This window comes from Phaethon aethereus, assembly GCF_964289735.1.
Source record: "Phaethon aethereus genome assembly, chromosome: 5".
In the NCBI taxonomy this organism is placed as follows: Eukaryota; Metazoa; Chordata; class Aves; order Phaethontiformes; family Phaethontidae; genus Phaethon; species Phaethon aethereus.
Window position 1 is genome coordinate 6,031,485 of NC_138579.1, and position 18,804 is coordinate 6,050,288.

The following is an 18,804-nucleotide window of genomic DNA, read 5'->3' on the forward strand; positions in this document are numbered from 1 at the left end:
GGATATTAGGAAAAATTTCTTCACTGAGAGAGTGGTCAGGCACTGGAACAGGCTGCCCAGGGAGGTGGTGGAGTCACCATCACTGGAAGTGTTCAAAACACGTGTAGACATGGCACTTGAAGACATGGTTTACTGGGCATAGTGGTGTTGGGTTGATGGTTGAACTTGATGATCTTAGAGGTCTTTTCCAACCTTAATGATTCTGTGATTCCCTCAGAAATGAGTTCCCAATAATGCTGGGAAAGGTTTGAAGTGACTTTCCAAAAGCACAACCCCACTGAAAGGTCACTTTATTTTGAAGGTAAGTCAGTCAACTTGTTCAGTTTTGAGACTTAGCTGGAAATAACCAAGATTTGTATCCTTGAGAATGGTGCTACTTTTGCCACAAAATTGACATGAACAATGTAGACTTGATCTGTATTTTAAATCCACCAGTAAGGCACAAGCTTAAATGGTTATTATTACAAAACATTTTATTGTAGTTATTTACACCTGTTCCTTGATAACTGTATAAATGTAAACATTTATTATATATCTATTTCCCTTATCTTACAGTTCATCCCCAGTTCAGAGTAAATGTCATTTTTAAGCATACAAGTAGTGAGGAAATTTAAGCTATATTCACAGAATATACATCTGCGTGCAGTTGAAGTCCACCAGCCCTAAGCTAGTGGTATAGACACTGTCCCATTAGCTCTACTTCTGCTTCTCGTGTGTATGCTGGAGTCTGTGATGTCATCGGCATGATCCTCACTTTTCTTCTCCTTCAAGCTGTTGATGAACCTCAGAGTTATTTCATCCCATTCCTCAGGGAGCAGCATCAGCAGAAACCCAAGGCAAATGATGATGGTGGCTCCTAACCTCACTACGCTGAAGATCATTTTGTGCTTCAACAGATCCACAGCTGTGAAGAAGAAACCACAATGCCGTCAAAACTGCAGCGGGATGAACTACAGCATCAGACTAGCCTGGCACTTCTCTGTAACCTGCGTGTTGCACTCTGGCTGTGATACTGGCCTCACCGCTCTCAATCCTATAGAGTGACCAGCTCCTGGAGTTCAGAGACTGGCTTTGACCTGAGAGCGCAGTACTGGAAGTCCCACGTCTCCTCCACGCCTCATCGCCTTCATGCAGGCTCTGACGAAGCCTTGTATGGATGGTCTAAGCCTCAAGCCTCAAGGTTTCCACTTCTGCTCTGAGAGGGAAGGTACTTTATGGTAAGTCTTATCTACAGCAGGTGCCATCAGCATAATGTCTCCCTGGGCTGCATGGACCAGCGATGGGAGAGAGAAGCACGCAGGTCAGAAAGCTGGAGTCAATGCCTCCAGGCCCAGCCTCCCAACTCCGCAACCAGCAAGAGCAGCACATCTGAGCCCTTCAGCCGCCTCTTACAGGTACTGACTGTTTCGCAGCTCTGACTTGCATTCTCCTAAAAATAGATGTTTCTTCGAAAACATGCTCAAATACCTGGACTGGCGAGGCTAAGAGGGTGGAGGAGGAGACTGGCAGAGCAGAGACAGAGGCTATTGAACAAGATAGGATTCCGGAGTAAACTTCCACCTATTCCCCCTGCCCTGCTGCGGCAGGCAGCAGGCAGCACGCTGACCCTGCCGCATCTCAGCAGCAACCAGCAGCTTGGGGCTGCTGGCTGGGGAGCAGCCTGCCCTCTCCTTTGTGTGGTATGGACACATACCAGAGAAAAGGAGTCAAGACAAAAGAAAAAAAGGCTTTCACCAACTGAAACACCCACCACCAGGAACATCTGTGGAAGCCGAAAGAGACTGAACTGCTTTTGAAATACGTGACAACAGATTTTGACTATTTAGACAATAAACTGCTTCTGCTGTCTGCATGCCCATGTGCTTATTTTTCCACCAACAACCATGGTACTTGTACCTGCATTTCCAGGGACGCTGAGCACTGTGCCGATAGAGATCAGAATGGGGTATGTAAGCACGACGCCAACATTAACCAGAATATTGAAAGCTAGGGAAAAAACAGAGAAAAAAATACATGATTATGGGGAAAAACACTGGAGTCAGACTTTTCTCCTCTGCCTTGACCCTACAAGTATGATATATGCTCAGTGTGCACACCACAATGCGATAACTACATCAGTAATTGATTTTTTTTTTTTTTTAATATATAAGTGTGAAATGAGGGCATGATGCAGTGACCAGTCCTGCTGGTGAGTCCTCTATGTAAAAGGAGCAAGTTTGTCTGATCCACAGGGTTGTTCCCTCCTGGCTGGGATTATACACTTGGGTAGATCTCTGGGGGGTAAGTTATGACTACTTTTTGTCCCTTGGGTGCTCACAGAGCAGCTGCAATTCAGGTTAGAGGAGTTTCAAGGTGCTCACAGCACCTCAACTGTCAGCCCGACCATGTCTCAAGGCGGCTGCCTGGATGGGCTACGTACCGGGCAATGACATCCTCTGTTTCCATTTAATATACTCGTAGTGGAGACAAAAACTTCTTCAGTTATGAAATAATAGAGACGCGACTAAAGGAAAGGATGTTGTTATATCTGGAAATTAAAATGCCCCTGGGCTGAATCCAACAGCTATTCTGCCTGCCTAAAGGACAGCAACTCTGGCTCAAAGAGGGAGCATTGTGGAGGAGCGGACGGGAGGTGAAGACCGCAGGAGAAGGAACAGCACCAGCCTTTGCAGGCTCTGCCCAGAGCCCTGCAGCACCTGCAGAACGCTGCCCCAGTGCTGTGGGTCCCTAGGTCAGTGCACGCCAGGGACTACTGCGTACATGCGGCCCTCTGAAATTGGATTTATAGCAATCAAGCTGTGCCAGAGACAGGGAAATACCAATGAAACTGCAGTAGGAATGCAAAGATGTAAAGTGGGTGTTTAGTATCTTGTTTATTCTCTGCTGTTAATATTAGTGTCAAGGCTTCCTATAAAAATATGAATAATTTCTCAAGGAGTACCAGTTTGCACTGGGATCAGATTTCATCTGTGAGAGATCTCTGATGCTTAAGGGGGAAACTGTTTGTGCCCGAGGCTAATTTTGTATTGGGGGAGGCGGGGGAGAAGAGCAGAGAAATGAGTAAACTTTCTTAACACATACCTAACCAGAAGCCAGCTACTCCGCACAGGTAACCCCATGGCACAGCAGAGAAGGGGGACCAGTACTCCACTTTTGTAAAATACAGTATGATTGGGGTAACGGAGATGAAAATTAAATTGAAGAAGCCCAGAGTAGAAACAAAATGAGCCGCTTCCCCGAAATTCGCGCTTCCAAGAAACATTTTGAACAAAACCTGCAAAGGAGAGGAGAGAAGAGGATTTTAGAACTCATGCCTGTCGTGGGAAGCAAAGTCTTCCTGCACAAAGTCCTCCGCTCCCTTGGGCGGAGCGGGGCACAGGGCCAGCCCTGAGCAGGACAGCATGCCACAATTTGGCCCTTTCCTGCAGAAGAGTTTTGCAAGGGGAGCTTTGGCTGAATTTCTGCCCTCTTTTAGCACAGAGTAGGATACCATGTTATCACAGTGGTTATGATGGTTGAGTCTGTACAACAAAGCTTAACACAGAATGCCATGAGGAGCAAGTGTTATTAAGAACCCAAGGACAACACCATTCATGCAACAAAAGTTACAGGATTTGGGCTGTGCTTGGCACCATTGGGATTTGTGAGGGGACTCCAGTGACCTCCACAGCATGAACCTGCTGTGAGAGGAAAGCCTAGCCTAGAGGGACTTGCTTCAGCCTGACAGGCAGCACAAGCCTCATGGAGGATTTGTCCTACACCAGCCTGAATTCATGCATTTTGAGTGGCTTGTGAATGGTCACAAAGAGTTTATTCGTGAGACAAGCAAAATCTAAAGCTGGGAGGCCATTTCTCATCCCACTACAACTAACTCCAAACTTCTTCTCTTTACACACACTTCAACCTCCCTGAGCTGACAATAAATACAGCCACCTTTAGCCCAACCTGTTTCCAACTCACTCAGACATGTCCCTGCCTTCTTCATCCCTCACCTTCAAGAGCAGCCACTGCTTTCAAGCAGGGGGCAAAGCCCTGCGTGCCTCTCGCGCGTCGCCTGCGGCAGGCACGCACAGGGGCTCCAAGCCCAGCACGAGCGCAGAATACGCAAGAGAGCTGCAGTGCAGAGCAGGGACGAGCTGTCCGTCCCCGCTCAGGGAAAGCGGCACTACCCGCATTCAGGCTCTCCTCCCTGCTGCGTGTGGCAAGCCCCTTCGAAATGGTGTCGATAAACGACGGTGGCAGGAAATGATTAAAACATGATCCTAAACTCCTTGCAGCCCAGTAATGGAGATTTCATTAAAGGCTTATAAAGCAAAGTCATTCTGAGTATTTGGCAGCCAACAACTAATTACCCTCGCAGTAGATTTCCTGACATCGTGACATTGCCTGGTCACACTATGAACGATGCAGGAGGAATGAATAAAATAAAACATTAATTTTATAGTGATTTGCTTTGTACTCATGCATTTTTAACATCCAATGTTAAAGAATATAAGAATACTAATAAACAGTTATGACCTACCTTATACAATGCAGATGTAGAGGCTGATCCAACAGCATATGCCACCCCGATAATTGAATCGCCCTGGAAGCCATCTGCATATGCCATCATTACGATTCCTGTGATTGCCATTATTGCTGCAACTATCTGCACAGACAAAGCAAAGCAATGTAAAGCTCACTGAAATTTCATTACACGGAAAGAGATTATCACGGCGTGGGGTTTTAATGAGTGTCACTAGCTACTTTCTCTGACTTGAAGCTTTCTTGCTTTCCCTTAAATAGGGAAAATTATGTACAGCTGGGAGAGATGTAAAACGTAACAAAAGTGTATGCACTAATAGTGATATGGATGTATAGCACTGCAAATTCTCCTGGGACCTACTGACAGAACATCCATTGTTAAGTATTTTATAAGCTAAACATCCACTTTTGAGATATGACTCCAACATCAAGAAATTTTAAGACATTATGCTCTACTATACAACAAGAGAAATATTTAGAAACGCCACCAATTTGACTTGAAGATGGCCAACCTTCCTGGGTATCGGCGTGGGAGAATGACCAGTGGAACACCAGTGTGCCACCAGGAGCTCTGCCAGGCTGCTCTGGCTGCACACAGTATTTCCTAACAGCCCTGCCAGCTTTGTTGGAAAGACACGACCAAATTTCTTCATGAAGCCTTTACCTTTGTGCTTGTTTTTGGCCTCATTTGAAAATCCCAGACAGAGCTTCTAAGGAGCTTCAAAGAAAAAGAACAGAAATAATTAACTACGCTGTATCTGAAACCCTGGGTCTCGACTCCAAGGACCTAAAGGAAGCGGTAGGGATCCCAACATGTTTTATTCTTTGAAAAAACTCCCCCTTTCTACCTAATTGCCCTCAGCAGGTAAATATGGAGCCTGAATTTCAAAGACACTGTATACTTAGCTTCCATGGACTGCAGAGGAAAATGTGTTTCCTCAGACCTGTGGAAAATGACAGCCCCATTTCTGAAAGATAGGGCTTTTTATAGAAGGCTTTTTTTTTAATTATTATTACATTAAACATTTTATCATTATAGAAAGTCTGTTCACGTAGAACAGAAGATACACACATGCAGATACCCAAAGCTGTCTGTTAAAGAATCAGCAGCAACATTTAAGTTCAGACCCTGTTTTCTATTCCCAGATATCCATTAAATCACACAACTCCCCAGTGGATAGGCAAGGCAGGCTCTCCCCATTCATGCAAAGGAAGAAACTAATGTGTTTCACCCAGACAGCGCTAACCTCTGCAAACATGGCCACACCGACTGCTCCTGAACTCAGCTGCTGAGCCAGGCAGGGCTTTTTACCTTCTTGCTCCTGCAGCTCTGGTACAACTCCTGAGCGAACATCAAGGTGAGATGGACACTTGTTTCCTGGAAAAACTCATTAAACTTCATTTAAGAAATATTTACTACTAGACAAACCTAAGCTTCACACCATAGACTTTAAAGGCATCTTGATCTTTAAAGGCATGTGTCCTTTTCGAGAGAAGTCTGACTTTCAGATCTCACACAGCTTTACCAAGAGTCACAGAAAACCCACTAATACTTATACGAAGCAGATGTGAGCCAGACTGAGGCAATAAGCACAAAAACCCCACAAAACAATTTCAACAGAGCCAGTCAGTAGAACAAAACCATGTTTCAAGACACATGGGTCAGGGACACATGCTTGACCCAGGTAAAGGTGTCCATGTATGGGGGACAATGGGGAGCCAAGACTCAACTCCAAACTCCGAGCCAAACTCTGAGACTACAGGTAAAAATGTTAGTGCTCCTAAATCCCACAGGTATCTAGGCCAACATCTTCACTTTTGAACTCATCTCCTGGGTGCAGCTTTAAGTACTACCCTCGCACCGTTAACCCTATTTTACCAGTGACTGAGGACCACAGATACAGCCCTCACATTGCAGCCACAGAGTCACAGACCACAGCGCACGTCTATATCCCATCACTTCTGTAGAAAACATCCAAGCTCCTAGATGCAGTTCAACAAAGCTGCCTGGCTGTCACCTAAACCTGAAGATACCATTGATACCTCCAAATTCACCATGAATCACAGAATCACTAAGGTTGGAAAGCACCTTCAAGATCATCAAGTCCAACCATTAGTCCAGCACCACCATGTCCCCTAAACCATGTCCTGAAGCGCCACATCCACACGTTTCTTGAACGCTTCCAGAGATGGTGACTCCACCACCTCCCTGGGCAGCCTGTTCCAATGCTTGACCACCCTCACGGTGAAGAATTTTTTCCTAATATCCAATCTAAACCTCCCCTGGCGCAACTTGAGGCCATTTCCTCTCATGCTATCACTAGTTTCTTGGGAGAAGAGACCAACACCCTCGTCGCCACAACCCCCTTTCAGGTAGTTGTAGAGAGCGATAAGGTCTCCCCTCAGCCTCCTCTTCTCCAGACCGAACAAGCCCAGTTCCCTCAGCCACTCCTCATAAGACTTGTGCTCCAGACCCCTCACCAGCTTCGTTGCCCTTCTCTGGACACGCTCCAGCACCTCAGCATCCTTCTTGTAGTGAGGGGCCCAACACTGAACACAGGATTCAAGGTGCGGCCTCACCAGTGCTGAGTACAGGGGCACGATCACTTCCCTACTCCTGCTGGCCACACTATTCCTGATACAGGCCAGGACGCTGTTGGCCTTCTTGGCCACCTGGGCACACTGCCGGCTCATATTCAGCCGGCTGTCAACCAGCACCCCCAGGTCCCTTTCCGCCGGGCTGCTCTCCAGCCGCTCCTCCCCAAGCCTGTAGCGTTGCATGGGGTTGTTGTGACTGAAGTGCAGGACCCTGCACTTGGCCTTATTAAACCTCATACAGTTGGCCTCTGCCCATCGATCCAGCCTGTTCAGATCCCTCTGCAGAGCCCACCTACCCGTCAGCAGATCAACACTCCCACCCAACTTGGTGTCATCTGCAAACTTACTGAGGGAGCACTCGATCTCCTCATCCAGATCATCTATAAAGATACTGAACAAGACCGGCCCCAGAACCGAGCCCTGGGGAACACCGCTTGTGACTGGCTGTCAGCCGGATTTAACGCCATTCACCACAACTCTCTGGGCTCGGCCATCCAGCCAGTTCCTCACCCAGCGAAGAGTAAACCTGTCTAAGCCACGAGCCACCAGTTTCTCCAGGAGAATGCTGTGGGAGACGCTGTCAAAGGCTTTACTAAAGTCCAGGCAGACGACATGCACAGCCTTTCCCTCATCCACTAGGCGGGTCACCTGGTCATAGAAGGAGATCAGGTTGGTCAAGCAGGACCTGCCTTTCATGAACCCATGCTGGCTGGGACTGATCCCTCGGTTGTCCTGCAGATGCCCTGTGAGCACTTTCAAGATGAACCGCTCCATGATCTTCCCCGGTACTGAGGTCAGACTGACAGGCCTGTAGTTCCCAGGATCCTCCTTCCGGCCCTTCTTGTAGACGGCTTCTGGGACCTCCCCTGTTAACCAGGACTGCTGATAAATGATGGAGAGTGGCTTGGCAAGCTCCTCTGCCAGCTCTCTCAGTACTTTCAAGTGGATCCCATCAGGCCCCAAAAATGAAATGGCACTTGAAATCCACGTCCCCCAACTTAATGACAAGGGCTGGAGTCACGTATGTACTCGCAGTCTCTCAGGTGTAATGCAATGGTTCAGAGAGATCTGGAAGGGCTTTAGCAAGAGGGGACCAGATGGCTTCCCTCCCCTCCTTGCCAGAATAACACATGCCAGCAGTCGGGCCAGCCCAGGAGGAGGAACATGGAGCCAAGATTGCCATCTCTGGACATACCATCACCCAAGATGCAGCAACGCTTGTTTTTATCCCTGAGCTTACATCTACCCAAGGACCTGTGAGCAAAACATTTTTCTATTTTATTTAACAGAATGAGTTTCAGTGCCGTTCAGCAGGAACAGTCCCTACAGAGCTTCTCCCTCCTACCTTTCGTTTAGTGAGTAGTTCGTTAGTAATATAGTTGTGTAATACTGCTGTTCTCCTTACAGCTTATGCTAAGATACAAATACCACAGAAGTCCAGCCTTGAAGCAACACAGAATTACACCCAGGGCCTCTCAGACATCAGCATGGCCCCTCCTAAGGGTTTCCATAAGCCCCCCCTTGCCCTGCTACGCTGCCTGGCAGGTTTCATCTCAGCTGCACTATACGTCTTGCCTTGCACATAAATTCACTGCCAGCATTTCAGCTGTCAGCTGGAATACTCCAGCTGTAATATTTCCAGCAATGTCTCCCACAAGGCAAAACAGAAGAGTCCAACGTAGTTATCCCCTCCTTCCAAGGGGAAAGGATCGAGATTTAACTCTTAGTGCACTCACCGCTGGGACCCAGAAACTGAGTCCTTTCCTCATATTAGTGAAAATGAGTAGATCCATCATCCCCAATAGGAGATTCTTCCTGTTGGGAAAAAAAAATCTTCCCAGTCTGACCACACCAAATTTAGAACGCCAGTTTCCTAATTTAATCAAATATTTAGAGAGCCAAGCACTTTTTTTCCCTGAAACAACTAAAATGATGCACACATATGGAGCACTGTCTCAAGGGACGTTAGATAAATAAGACCTGATGCTGGAAAACAGCGAGAACATTATTTAAGTTGCATGTTCAAAGCTCTTCCTGCAAATTACACACCACTGCATTAGCACACTTGACCTCTGCCTAGCAATTGTCCTGCGTTTGCTTTAGAAACCCGAGAGCACATCCTGCAGGCTTCTGTAAGCTGACAAGAAGCAGCAAGATCACAGCAAAGCAAAGCTGGTGGTTGTAGCTGACAGCTCATTAAACAAGACTTTTAATTAAAGGGAAGAGCGTAGTAACTTTCTTTTGGAGCTTCCTAGGTAAGGAATGAAATTATCCTGCCTTTTTTTTTTTCCCCACGCTCCCTGGAAGACAGCAAGGCCAACCAACATTTTACTCTGGAACATTTTTTTCCCATGTGGAGCACAGCAGAAAATGAGGTGCTATAGTAAAGAAACCTGTCCCCAGGCTAGAATCAACATTCGGGGGGGGTGGGCGTAAATGTCCCCAGCCCACTGTGTATCTACCTAATAAGTATTCATTCAACTTCACAGATGAAATACAGCCAAGGGCTCAAATATGCAAACATTTAAGCACGTGGCTAAATCTAAGCAACACAAACCAACAGAACTACTCAAATACGTGAAGTCTTCTAAACGTTTGTGCTTGCTCTAAGCCAAAGCTGTCTGGATTTCCCGAAGTCCCAGCGTAACATGGATACGTTATTAATTCGTGAGATGTTCAGAAGTGTCCAAGCAAAGAAGTAGGCAGGGTACTTCGAGGTACCCAAGGTCTACCTGCGCTGCTTTGATAGGTAAATAGCTATATAGTCATTCCTGTATACGTCCTTCTCATACGACTACTCTTTCTCCAGCTGGTGTTTTTCTCTCTCGCCAGCATCACCGCTGCGAGCACCTGGCTCCCACTGCACAACACCCGCGCCGGGTAGCTCAAAGGCAGCCAGAGCGCGGCACGGAGCCCCCGGCAGCGCTTCTGCAGCTAGTCAACGCTTCCACGGGCGAGATGATGCCTTACCATAAGGTGGCCGTCAAGACAGGTTTGTCTTTAGACAGCTCATCTGGAAATCCATCCCCCCAGCCCGGCCGGCGGCCGCTTCCCGGGGCGCATGGCGTGCCGGCACGCGGCCGGGGGGTCGGGAAGCCGGCGGGCAGCTCTCCACTTGCAGACGGGTGGGAGGCCGCCTGCAGCAGCGCCAGGTGGGCAGGGAGCGGGCGATGCTGGAAGCCTGCTGCGGAGCCGCTCAGCCCTGACGGCTGCTGGTTCTCAAGCCCGGGCGGATGAAAGCTGTCGCGGGTACGGCCCCACCTCCGGTGCGCCGCAGACGTGCCCGACAGCTCCGGAAGAGTTTTTCCTTTGAAACACTTGGCTGTGCTCCTGGGTGCCGAGTGCTTTTGCAAAACCACCGGCTCAGAGTACATGATTAAGCCCTTATTTCTTTTCATCCCCTTACTGTCCAAATAACCTAATTACACCTGCTCTCTGAGAGGCTGGGGGGTGAAAGCAGTAGAGGCATTCAAAGCATAAAAGGCGGGGTCCGTGCTGCTTTGTCATATTTTAGTTCTCAAGCACTCTCCTGCGTGGTTATTAACATCATTAAGTGTTATCCTGGCAGGAGAGCTACTGGAAAATGCCGCTAATTACCTTTTCCAGCACTGTGCATCCAGAATCTGCCAGTTAGGAGCAAAACCAGTTTCTTTTATGTGCAGGACTTGATGTTCACGTCTTCTGCCAGTTTTCTCTTGTGCAAACCTCACGGTGTTTACAGCATTAATACTAATGCATATTTATAGCAACAGGTTTTTTTAGTCAGTGAAAAATAACAAATAATTGAAAATAGCTTTAGTATTTCTCATCTAGGTTTCTTAAAGAAAGTAGGCTAGGAAAATACAAAAGCTGTATTTTCTAGGAAGAGGTTGCTTTTAGACAAAAATTAACTTAAAGGGATTAAAATTTCCTATTTTTTCAGCTAGACTCAGTATCATCTTACACAAGTGAGTAGTAACAGCTGGAAGCCGAGATGGATCAAGGGCCAGAGGAGGGAACTACAGCCTCAGAAATTACCGTTCCTGTGGAGAAGAACTGAGGATTTCAAACCCTGCTTAGTTAGTCACCAGCAGGCTGAGGGTAGGTCACATTCACCTGATGCTTCCATATTCTAAATTGTATATGAAATAGATATACAGGTGTCTGGCTTCAGCACTGCGAGATGAAATGTCCGTCTCCTTACCTTCAAGGGCACTAAGGTCTGTGAAACACGGGTTCACCTCCTCGACTTTGCCTGGTCTAGACAGACTCTCCACTGAGCAGGTCCAACAAAACCCTCCCGCCAGATCCCTACCCAAGAGCTCACCTGTGTGATAGCACAAGGTGCTCAGGCCCCGTGCCACTGCTGATTGCCCAGCCAGCCCTGTCTCACCGGGAAATTAGAGGAACTGTTTTACTTTAAACCATTTCCTCTTCCATTCCCAAACCCCAAGCACAGTGCTCCCTTCAGTGTGCTGGTGTCTGCTCCAAGAGCTAGATCAGATGCCTGTGAAACAGGATGCTTTTTCCTTTCATTTCTGAACCTTTCTATGACATTATTAATTGAAAAAAGCTGCTGCCCTAATTTTTTAAAAACCTAACCCACTCAGTTGAGTGTCTTGATCCATCCTACTTTCCATGGAACTTAGATTCAATTGCTGGTGGCCCTTTCTGGTCACAGGCATCACACTTGGCCACAACCAGTTCCTAATGAAGTTCAAGGCTCCTGATAGTTCAGTCGGGATTGTACCCAACATGACCGTTAGGCCTCGAGCCATTTCCACGGGGCAATCCTCATCAGCACAACTGGCAGAAGGCCTAGCTATTCCTTAGGCAAGGTATAAAGTCAACAGTTTAAATTGCTGCGTATTAGGAGATTTGTGTATGTGAAATTGCAGGAAACATTCTTGCTTTCCCCGTGGTCCAGGTGCGTATCATTTTGCTTGAGTTCTTTTCTTTCCTTTTGCAGGGTCCATATTACTGCCAGTGAATCCTGTAACACTTTAGTGCAAAATACACCTTCAAGCAAAACAGTTGCTGTCCCTTTTAATCTGTATTTGGCACATGCACACATGTATGCATTTATGTGTATGTAAAATAGGGTGTCATAAGAAAAATACATTACATACTGAAACAGCTATCTACCTAAAGAAGGAATAAAATTGCTTTGGTTAGAATGTAAGCATTCATCACTATGTTTAAAATAAAATTCATTGACTGTACTTTATCACTGTAACCCAAGACAGAATAGGTTTATATGAACTCGAAGTCCTCCTGTTCTAATTCATCAAATGACACTTAGCTGTAATAGCTGCCTGAAATTCCCACATCATATTACCTCTAGAGTCCGAGATCTCTAAGTGATCTTCAGGCTTAGGTTTGCATCATAAAATTAAATGAGAAATGGTTTCATGGTATATACATACCATAATGCAGCAGTGCTATGGCAGCACAATAGCTTATGGATTTAAGGGCAATTATGAAAACAAGAGAGAGTTGAAAATCAGGCATGTCATTACCCTTGCTCCCATGAACCTGTCTTTCAGCACAATCCAAGAAAGCAAGAAGACAAAAGCTTTGTTACAACAGAATAGGGCAGAGACGTCTGTGGCTGTCAGCTTCTTTAAAGCCAGTAAATACAGGTAGTTAGTCAAAGTCCACAGAATAGAAAAGGGAGCAGTCCTTTTAAGAAAGAGTTTCAGCGTCAGACCATCTTCACCAAAAATCCGACTGCATTCCCTATGAAAAGAAAAGAGTTTAAAACTCAGCTAGGATTTTCCTTAGCATTCACTCCAGCACAACAAACATTCATTAGACTTTTATCGCATTCAGTTAAGCGCTTTTCCTAACTACCCTGCACACCCATAAGAATCTATTGTTTAGTTCACATAGAGAAAATAACCTACAATCTTCTTAAACAGCAGTTTTGCAAATAGGAAAGAAGTAACTTACCTGGAATAATCACACTCTACACAACAATAATCCCAGGGACTCACAGACAGAAATGAAGGTTATCTATAATGTGCTGACAATTCTCAGACTCTGCCTTCGAGGCCATGAACAGAGGGATTATAACTGCAATTTTTTCTCTCCAGCTTGACAATTTTTTCTTGCTTTGCTCCAAAACCTGTTTTTCTTCTTATCGAAATATATTATAACGTATGGCCAAGTACGCGTCAAGAATCGCCTAAAGCTACTCAAAAATACTGCCAGACACATCACCATGGTGGGAAAGAGAGCCATCGGCCACTGAGACTGAGCCTGTCAAACAAGAGTGTAAGGAAAGAAAGGAAGAAGGAAGGGAAGGGTATTTAACAGCTGTTTTTTATTATACAGTGAAAAGTCGTGTTTGCTTGGAGATGCTTCTTTGCAGGCTAAATTGCCAAGAAAATCTTTAGCTTCCCGAACACTGTGTCAGACACAACTTAAGTGAGCTGTTTGCTTCTGAGGTTTTCAAGAAAGTGAAGGGTCAGCTCAGAAGACACTGCTTTTGGGGCAGCACCCCTGTGCAAAGTGGTACCTGCACGGACTAGGAGGAGACCAAGCATGCAGCTTGATTAAAGGCACATCACTGCACTGCTCCTGAAATGTCTCAACCGTTCCCAAACTGGGAAGGATGGTTTTTAGCAGTTCCACTGTCTGCATTCTTGGTTAAAGGGATTCCTCGAGCTATTCCTGGTACACTTCATTTCTTGACATGCAGGTTCCCTGACATGTCTATTTAAAACACGAAGAGGTCCCATAAGTGAATGCTTCGTACAACCAAGACACCAGTGGGGTGAACCAAGGCACCATCGATCTGCAACACAGCCTTAGGAGGCAACATTAAGGGACTGATCTAAATGCCATGAGGCCTCAGGGCCTCAAAGTACTCACAGCCAAATATGGCTGTGTTTGGAAGATTGCTAAAACACTAATTATGTAGAACTAATCAGTAACTTGAATGATTGCACTTCAACGTGAAGTGAAAAACACTTATTTGGGGATGAGGTGGTGTAATAATGATCCTGATTTGGCTTTGCCTTTAAAGACAGAATCGTTTTCAGGTCTCCTAAAGCACTTTCAGTAATTCTGGGGAATTCTGCTGCTAAAAATATTGCAGCTTTTTACTTATGATCAAGAATGCAAAGCATCACACTCGTTCTGAGAAAAGTAGAGTAATATCATCTATGCAGTACATGAGAACAGCTATGTCTTACTTAATAACCATTCATTCCCTGCTGCCACTAAAACGACCTGGGGTACAAAGCAGTCATTTCTGGCAATAAAAATCGCTTTCTCAAACTCTGGCAGGGTGTCCAAGTTAACGCTCAGGCAGGCAGATCTGCTAATTACCTCCTTCGCTCTGGTTGACCTAGACGTTCTCAGAAGTCAGCCTGTTCTCCAAAGATTAGAACAGAAATGTTACACATGGAAAGAGAATAGCTTGTATCATTTATCTGACATGCAAAGCAAATATTCAGTGAAGCAAACAAATTAATGCTTAAGTTTGACTGTAGGCTTTTGTATCACTGATTTCAACAGGAGTTAAAGGTGAGGAGTTCCCTTGTCTGAGAATGGACTCACTGGTAGCACAGACTTGGATGTTTGTTGACGTGCAGATACAGCAGCTTATGTTTAAAAGACGTTTTTCTCCCCGTGAGACTCAGGTGGATGCAGAGAGTGATTCTGAGCTCAGACTATGTCTCACTTCAAGACAGGTGCCCTCTGACTTGAACGCACCGTGGCTGTGTCACCAGTACATGACACCAGAGCCAGGATCTCCCATCTCCTACCAAGAACAGATCAGCCTCGGGAACCACAGACCTGTGCGGAGCCTGCTCTCTGCAACCCAGTGGGAATTCTGCTATCGGTCTGATGCACGATCGGATTGTTACACGGTTGTGAATCCAACCTGTCTCAGGAGATGTCAGGATCTCAGAGGAAACAAGCTTGCACTGTGTTCAAACAAGGCAGAAAGGTGCTTGGGCTGCTTACAGTAACGCAGGGCACAGTTAAGTGCCCCAGCGCTATGCTGATAGCGTACAAAGGCAACAGCAAATCATCCAAACACGTCACTGGTGGAGTCTGCAAGGCAGCACAAAAACCTCTTCTGCAAATGTGCTGTGGGAAATCATACTCCAGCCATCCATTGTGGCCCCCCACTGCCAGAGAGATGCTGGGAATAAGCCCAGCGCTTCTCCTCCATCCATGGGGAGGGTGAGTGGCTTCCAAAGCCAAAAAGGACTGGGGGGGGGCAGATGCCAGCATGGGTCAGGTTTTGTTGTCCTGCAGATCTCTGAGATGTCTGCATCCAGACAAACTCAGAGCAGAGTCAGGAGGATGGCATCCAAAGTGCCCTGTCCATGAATCCTTGGAAGGAGGACGACTCAATGATTATTACATTATTCTGGGTCGGACTCTGTGGGCTCGTCAACTATTTGGGAGAGGCAATTGTGGCAACCCCGCAAATGGCACTTATCTCTCAGTTCCCAGAAGCAGTGGGAGGGACGAGCAGAGATTCACAAGAAGGAAAAGAAATCTGGAAATGCTTCACAGGCCCCCAGGCAATGGGCTGTTTGAGCAGGTAGAAGAGCCTCCAGCGCACACGGCAGTGTACAATGACGAGACAAAACAGGGGCCAGTGGTTCCTCACCTCTCAGTTAAAAAAAATACAGCAAAGACTAGTGACAGGGTCGTGCTGGGCGAGACAGAGACTTGAATTCACCTCCATGTCTAGGAGAACTCCATGAATAATGCTCAGTGAATGAGGAAATAGAAATAACAGAATCACAGATTCTTTGGGTTGGAAGGGACCTTTAAAGCTCATCTAGTCCAACCCGCCTGCAGTGAGCAGGGACATCTTCAACTAGATCAGGAAGAATACTTTATTTTCCCAGTCATGGCTACAGTAGATTGCCTCGGGCTTTGTGAGGGCTGGTTAACTCAGTGGTTAACCCAGCCTCTTTGGCATGCAACTAAAATTAACCTTGCAGGAGCCATCAAACATGACAGTGATTAAAACCCTGGGCTCAGGAGAGAGGGCTGCACGGATCCCTCCCCGTACAGATAGTATCTGTAGGCTGTTGACTTAAAGACAGAGACATATTTAAGGGCAGCTGACCCTGAAAGTATGACACAAACTATTTCCAAACACACAAGATGTCTATTTAAAACCTGCCCTCTAACATAAATAGCTCTTTTTATTTGCAGGTAGCCCTCAGCCATCAGCTCTGGGCAGTGTGCCACGCTCTCAGGAATTACAGCACCTCAGGCAGTCATGTAGCTTTGCCTCTGGCACTCACCAAATAGCTTGCGTTGCCTCTTAGTTATTCTGATGCCAGCCCCTGCAGAAGTATGGGTTTATTCACCCCTGATGCACAGCAGCCTCTGGAGGGTAATGCAGCTGCTGGTTTTAAAACAGCTTTACAGAAAAAACAGAAGTAACAGACACTACCTAGTGTAACGTGAGTACAGCAAATGTAATTACATCACCTGGATTAAAACTCGGCAAGGCCAGCAGTGACATTACGGTAGCAAGCAGCACCGTGGGACCTTTTGTGAACACAAGTTGTTACTATGTCATTCGGTCCTTCTACCTAAATGATGGTATCTACTGTAATAAAGTTTCTTCCAGCTGCATTTCAGGAGACAGACACTGAATGGAGTAATGGTGGTTAAGCAACTGGTGAATTGTTTCCAGGACTGACAGAGTCTGAATATTAAGAGCCTGGCCAGCTGTATTTGTCTGCTCAAGAGCTGGAGCAAAAGGTAAGGGAATTGTGCATGAACCTCTCACATAAGCAGTGTCTGCCTTGGAGGGCAGCACCACGGGAATGCTGTCTCCCAACAGAACAGGTTCAAGGGAAGCCCTGGTTTTGTGCTGCTGGTCTTCCTCCTTACCGTTGAGCCATTCAGGGTTGGAGCAGCTTCAAGCAACAGAGATTGTTGAGAGATTCCTCATCTCTCCTCTGAAAAGCCCTTTGCAGTGAAGACCTAGATTTGCAGTGCTATTCCATAAGTGGCTGAGGAAGCTGGACTGAGCTACTGCTGCAACACAGATGGAAACATTTGTAGGTGACAAACTTGTAGATGACAGTAAATATCAGCTACTTATGGCTCTGTTTTTACTTCAAGTGATGCTCCCATCTTGTTATCCTTCTTGCTAGTAAACCAACTCTTCCCAACATGCTGATATTTATTAAACCTGCACCTACCAACACTCTTCCTAGCCAGTGCCTCACGGCTGCATAGTGCCTGTGGGACTAACCTCAGCTATTACACCATGGATATATTCTGGCAAAAAGCTGCTGAATGTCACACTGTTTGTCCTCGAGAAGCCAAGACAGCGGATGGGAGGCAACAATTATTAACATCAAAAATATCATCCACCTATTCCAAATGATAACTCTGTTAGGATCCTACACCAAGTCTGCGGAGTGTCTTCTGCTGTGGTAAATACTGCCAGTGTTAGATTTCCTGTTGCTGAGCTTACTGAGCTTCAGATCATTTTACTCACCACTAATGCAAGGAGTTTCAAGTTCTTTACATGGGACATACCTTTCATCTACCATACTGAGGGGATACCAAGAGCCGTGTCTTCTGCCTCAAGACAACCAAGACACTTTACAGCAGGCAGGTAATAACCATGAATTAGTTTTACCTTTCAGAAAGCCAATCTAAAGTTGAAGATTGAGACTTCTATCCTTCCAAGTGGGAATTATTAAAAGTAACAGTGGCTCTACACAGCTTTGCCAGCCTGGGGCAGCACTATGCAAGTCACTCACATGATCACTGATCTCTGACAAGATATCATAGACACTGTTTGTTCTGATCCCCGGAGAATATCTGCTGGACAAAAAGTTGTATGTCTTTAAAGCTCCTAGTGACTAACTATGTCCTCCAGAAACACAAAGACAAATCACCTCTGGACTCTGAGGCAGGCCTGGAATCACTACACGATGGGCTTCATTGACAAGGATTAGCTACTCCACAGAAATAAAACCAGCAAATGAAGCAACAAGAAATCCTACAAAATGTAATAAAAAGCCGTGTAACAGGAACAATATCAAGAACAGAAACCAAGCAATTATCCAAACAATTGATCTAGCTTTGAAAATAACCTTGTTCTGGGTAGGAAGCTGGGTTAAATGACCTCCAGAGATCTTTTCTAAATTAAATTTGTCTGTAACTCTCTGAATTTAAAAAATACAAACGATGCTTTTGAATTCTTTAAATCATCAGAAAATCAAGCACTCATTCTGAAGACATGTCCATTCCCATATCCAAAATGAAAGAGTTTGGTTTGTCAAGTTATAACACAGAGCAAACCAAGCAGTTGGTCCCCATCATAAAGTCACTATTTGCCAGCAGTTGCCTCCTCCCTGGGATGTGAGCTCCCGATGTATCTGAAGTAGGAAATACCCTGGGAAGATGCATTTCCATTGGCCCATCAGCTCTAACACCAGCCTTCTGTTTCCGCACATTCACAAAACCACTTCACATCTCCGTGCCTGCAGAAATCCCTCTGTGCATGTAAGCCTGTGTCCTCAACTGTAAAAGCTGAATTCCTAACAGCTTTAATAACTGACAAATGTATCAGTTATTTAAGCATTCTTTTATTATGCGTTGCCACAAATGTTTTACCCAAAATTTTGCTCTGATGGATATATAATCAACAAACTAACTGCAGAAGATCTATCTGCAGGGATATTTATTCTCACC

The 18,804-nt window shown here is 45.9% G+C and overlaps 1 protein-coding gene across 2 annotated transcripts in view; it reads right to left on the reverse strand.

Annotated features, from left to right (window-relative positions):
- Nucleotides 1-662: 662 nt before the first annotated feature.
- The window catches only part of SLC35F4 (solute carrier family 35 member F4), a gene marked incomplete at its 3' end in the record, with an annotated part of 130,511 nt that continues 112,369 nt past the window's right edge, over nucleotides 663-18,804 (reverse strand). For both annotated transcript variants that reach the window (XM_082000253.1, XM_082000252.1), the window contains exons 4-8: nucleotides 12,621-12,840; nucleotides 4,523-4,648; nucleotides 3,082-3,274; nucleotides 1,897-1,986; nucleotides 663-904 (exon numbers count right to left, since the gene is read on the reverse strand). In XM_082000253.1, the coding sequence (XP_081856379.1) occupies nucleotides 663-904; nucleotides 1,897-1,986; nucleotides 3,082-3,274; nucleotides 4,523-4,648; nucleotides 12,621-12,840 (871 nt within the window). The remainder of the gene's footprint in view (nucleotides 905-1,896; nucleotides 1,987-3,081; nucleotides 3,275-4,522; nucleotides 4,649-12,620; nucleotides 12,841-18,804) is intronic.